Here is a 5,188-nt window from a genome sequence, read left to right on the forward strand (position 1 = left end):
ACACATGTGAGAGATTATGTGATGCTATATTTTTTTTACTACTAATATGACTTTCAAATCTTGACGATGTCAAGTAAAAGTGAATTATTACTTCCAAAGAATAAAAATAATTCGGAATAAGGTTATTTGACTATGCAACAACAATTAAGGATGATGAACAAGAGATTTCGAGAGGTTATTTGACCACGCAACAACAACTAGAGATGATGAACAAGATATTTTGAGAGGTTATGAATGAGATGACTGGATTGAGAACCGTAATAGCTAGCCTTCGGGATGGGCTAGTCCGTAGAGATTTTAAAGGTAGAAGGCCTGCCAGATGAGCTATTTCACCTCCACATGAGTCCATAATAAAAAATACAGATGAGAAGGCTGATGATCTTGATCATGAACATGGTTTTCAAATCTTGATGATGTTAAGAAAAAGTGGGTCATCACCGTCAAAGGATAAAAATAATCTGGAATGAGATTATTCAGTTATGAAACAACAATTAAAGATGATGAACATGAAATTTGGAGAGGTTATGAATGAGATGGGTAGATTGAGAATCGAAGTAGCTAGCCTTCAACATGGGTTAGTTTGTGAAGGTCCCAAGGGTGGAAGGCCTGCGAAACGAGCCACTTCACCTTCAGATAAGCCTATAACCAAAGTTATAGATGGGAAGGCTGATGATTTTAATCGTGAACATGACGTTAGGTTTCAACAACACAAGACCTGTAGACACGGGGGACTTTTGCCACATGATTATTTTATCCATATAAGAGCATATAATAGTTTTCGTGATGATTTGGATAGAAATTTATAGAATATTAAGATAAAGATTCTAGCTTTTTAGGGCAGAAACAATCTTGAAGCATATTTGGAATGAGAGAAAAAAGTAGAGTTAATTATTTATTGTCACCATTACTATGAGGAAAAGAAGGTAAAACTTGTTGTTATTAAGTTTATAGACTATGCTATTATTTGGTAGGATCAAATTGTTTTAGGTAGGAGAAGGAATAAAAAAAGAGTCGTAAAGACTTGGGATGAAATAAAAGCAATAATATGAAAAAGATTTATTCCTGGATATTATTATAGGAAATTATTTTAGAGATTGTAAAGTTTTACTCAATGGATAAAGAGTTTGAAGGATTGCCATAAGGAGATGAAGATTGTCATGATTAGAGCTAATGTTGTGGGTGATAGAGAGGCTTAAATGGAAAGGTTTTTAAATGGTTTGAATAGAAAGATAGCTAATGTGGTTAAATTATAACATTATATTGAGTTATAATATATAGTTAACATGCCTACTAAGGTAGATATACAGTTGAGAAGAAAAGACAGTAATTGCCAATAAGGTAATTCAGGTTATTTTTTTAGCTTAAAAGCCGAATTATAGAAGAGAATGGTTTTCCTATTAAAATCAAATACAATGAGAAGCAAAGACAGACCACTTAAAGCTAAAAAGAAGGATTTGAACACTATTGTCCAAGGTAAAACCAAAACTCAAACTAATCATAACATACATATTGGGTGTTTCAAGTGTTTGGGTAATGGATATACTGCTTCACAATGTCCGAACAAAAGAGTTACAGTTATGGAAGAACATGAGGAGACTAAATATGAAAGCAACAAATCCAAGGAGGATGATATGCGACCTCTTGAGGATTGTAGAGATGTTAAGTATCCAGTTGATGGAGATGCTTTAATGATTAAAAGATCACTTATTATTCAACTTAAGTATAAGATATAGAGCAAAAAAAGACAAAAGTCTTTCATGCTAGATGCCACATAAATAACAAGGGAAGTAGTATGATTATTGATAATGAAAGTTGTGTTTATATTACTAGTGCTATACTTGTTAGAAAATTGAATATAAATACTATTAATGATGAAAAACCTTACTATAGACTTCAATGGTTGAATGAATGTGATAAAGATAGAGTTATTAAACAATTTTGATTTCTTTTTTGGTTGGAAAGTATAAGAATGAGGTTTTGTGTGATGAGATACCTATGTATGCTACTCATCTATTATTGGGGCATCTTTGGTAATTTGATAAGAAAGTCAAACATGATGAGTTTAAAAAAAGATATTTTCTTGAAAATGATGGAAAGATTTTCAAACTTATACCATTGTCTCCTAGATAGATTTATGAAGACCAATTAAAACTAGAAAAAAGAAGAAGAAAGAAAGGTGAAGTTCAAAGTACAAAACAACCATGTAAGGATGTGAGGAAGAGTGAAAATAATGGGAGCATTGAGTGAACAAATTTGGCCAAGGTAGAGAAGAATAAGGTTTCCATCAAGAGAGGAAAAAAAATAGAAAGAAAAAAAATGTGAGAAAAGAAAAGAAAGTGGAAAAAATAAAGAAACAAATTAGTGTATATTAAAAAAAGGAATGAGATTAATGATATGCTTATACGAGGAAACACTTCTCCTACCTCAAACTCATGTCTTATTGAGCATGTTATCCCATTTTTAAATTGGTTTATTCCGCAACAGCAAATGCTAATCACAATATGGGTTCGAACGAAGCTAGTTTAGTTATTAACAAAATCGAAGTCAATAAAAGTGCTACTATGAAAAAAATTAAACCTCAGGCTCGAGGACAAAGTCAACGAAGGTGCCTTATTGAGCATGTTATCCCATTTTTAAATTGGTTTATTCCACACCATCAAATACTAGTCACAATATGAGTTTGAACGAAGTTAGTTTAGTCATTAATAAAACCGAAATCAACAAAGATGCTACTATGAAAAAAAATTAAACCTCAGACTCGAGGATGAAGTTATATAATAAAAAGACCAACTTGCTATATTAATAATATATTAGAAGATATATCATATGAATAAGATTTTATATGAAGAATATGAAAAATATAACATCAAAAATAGATAAAAGCAAATGTATTGATAGATATAAAAAAAAACTAATTAAATTAAAACTTTTTCTTTTTTCTAATTATTAATTAGAAGATTTAGGTTGGATAAATCCTATTGATTTGATATTTTAGTCGGCAAGGATAGGAGGAAATATTTATCATACAACAACAATAATAATAAATAAATAAATAAATAAATAAATAAAAACTGTAACCACCCAATTGGGCTAGGTGTTTGAGCAGATTCATTTGAGTGGGCTAGGCTCTTTTATGTCAAAATAAAAGAAAATCAGGCCCAGCTTGTTGTTTAGGTTAAAAATAATTAAAATTTGGGAAGGAGCGAGCATATATCATCGCTAAAGTCTAAAACCCTAGTAGAGAAACCCTCCTTTTTTTGTTGCAGCCTTGAATTCTCAATCTATATCCCTTATCCTCCTTTCGACAAATCAAGAAACCAGAAAAGATGAGGCCTTTGGACGAGAAAGAGATGGGTGAAGTTTTCAAGAAACTGATGTTGTTCACAGGAAACAACCTCAAAAACATCATTGAAAGCCCATCACATGAAGGACCAGACCCGAACCCAGGTCGGTACTGCTTCAGGCTCCACAAAAACAAGGTATTTTACATCAGTGAATCAATAGTGAAGCGAGCAACAAACATTGGCCGCAAAAATTTGGTATCTTTAGGTACTTGTATTGGGAAATTCACTCATAGGGGTGATTTTAGATTGACTACACAATCACTGAATTTATTGGCTGCAAATGCTAAAAATAAAGTTTGGTTGAAGCCCACTTCAGAGATGTCTTTTTTGTATGGGAATCATGTGTTAAAAGGCGGGTTAGGGAAGATTACTGATAGTATCAATCAAAATGATGGGGTTGTCGTGTTTTCTATGAGTGATGTGCCTTTGGGGTTTGGAACCGCCGCCAGGTCGACACAGGATTGTAGGAAGTGTGATCCTAATGGGATTGTTGTGCATCACTACTCTGATATTGGTGAGTATTTGAGAGATGAAGATGATCTTTGAGAATCATTTTACAGCCTTTTGGGATTATAGGCTGCTGCTGCTGCTGTTCTTGGTGTTGGTTTAAGATAATTATGGGAGTGATTTAAGTTCGAACTTGTTTAATTTGGATTAGTACGGGGTTTCTTCTTGTTATTTTGTTTGCGAATGTTAATGAAATTGAAGGTTTTCTTTCATGGGTTTTGTCTTTATGCTAATTTTAATGAGTGCATTTCTACGTTGAGCTGTTCCTTTTCTGAGTTAGATAGCATAAGCTCAATTTTATATCCTCAAGGCAGGTGATTAAATGATTTTCATGATCAACGAATGTGAGCAATGAAGTCCTTAGTTCAATTATTTGGACTGTAATGAACATTTGCTGCACAAGATCATCTGCTTCCATATTTGTGTGGCTGGATTTGTATGGGATGCAAATTGGAATGGCTAGTTGTGTATGCTTTTACAAAAGGCTTTGTAGAGTGCTTAGGCTGTGCTGGATTGTATTCTTCTTTAATTGGTATGTATGCTTGTTTTTTTTCTGCAGGATAGGTGCTTATGTGCACTAATCATGCCGCACAAACAAGTTATTGATATTTGAGATTGTTTCTCTGGCTTTACAAATAAATGATTGAGTAAATTTAATTTTGATCAATGAAAAGATATTATTTGTTTCATTTTTGTGTTGGGCTCATGGAAAGTAGATTGCATTGGAATGCTGATGATACGTTAGCATGTAGTACAGCTTCAATTGTGTTTGTTTCTTGCATATCGATTTCCTCCTATTTTGCTAATGTACCTCATCTAGCAGTGTTGTTCTGTTTTCTGGCTGCTGGGGTTACAGAAACTATAACTAACGGTTTGTGAACAGCAATTGGTGGTGATTATTGAGCATTTAGGAATGCAAATGATCAAGTGGCCAGTAGGGTAGTGAATAACTGTGCAGCATGCAATTTGACAATGTGATCAAGGAAAATGAATGGACCACTTGTGTATATTCTCATAATTTGAGATTATGCATGATCTTTTACGCTTTCCTTATTCATACTGATTTACTAGAATTCTAAACTGTATTATAGATTGAGTTAAAGATCAATTTATTGCCTGAACATCATATTGACTTTGAAACTTATTTTGTCATACACCATGGTTAGATTATGTGATACATACTATTTTGATATATACGTCATTAAGTGAAGTTGTTTTGATATATGTATACTATCGTTTCTTAGTAAAAAAAAATTATTGTATGCTATTAACAATTTTAAACTATGTCATGTAAAAGAACATTTCAATCCAAAAGATTACTTTGTTAGGTGATCTCC

The 5,188-nt window shown here is 32.7% G+C and overlaps 1 protein-coding gene across 1 annotated transcript; it reads left to right on the top strand.

Annotated features, from left to right (window-relative positions):
• Positions 1-3,189: 3,189 nt before the first annotated feature.
• On the top strand, positions 3,190-4,063 carry LOC7475954 (uncharacterized). The gene has a single exon (XM_002315522.4). It carries the CDS (start codon positions 3,327-3,329, stop codon positions 3,888-3,890), a length of 564 nt encoding a protein of 187 aa, XP_002315558.1. The 5' UTR covers positions 3,190-3,326; the 3' UTR covers positions 3,891-4,063.
• Positions 4,064-5,188: the final 1,125 nt, after the last annotated feature.

This window comes from Populus trichocarpa, chromosome 10, assembly GCF_000002775.5.
Source record: "Populus trichocarpa isolate Nisqually-1 chromosome 10, P.trichocarpa_v4.1, whole genome shotgun sequence".
Taxonomy (NCBI): Eukaryota; Viridiplantae; Streptophyta; class Magnoliopsida; order Malpighiales; family Salicaceae; genus Populus; species Populus trichocarpa.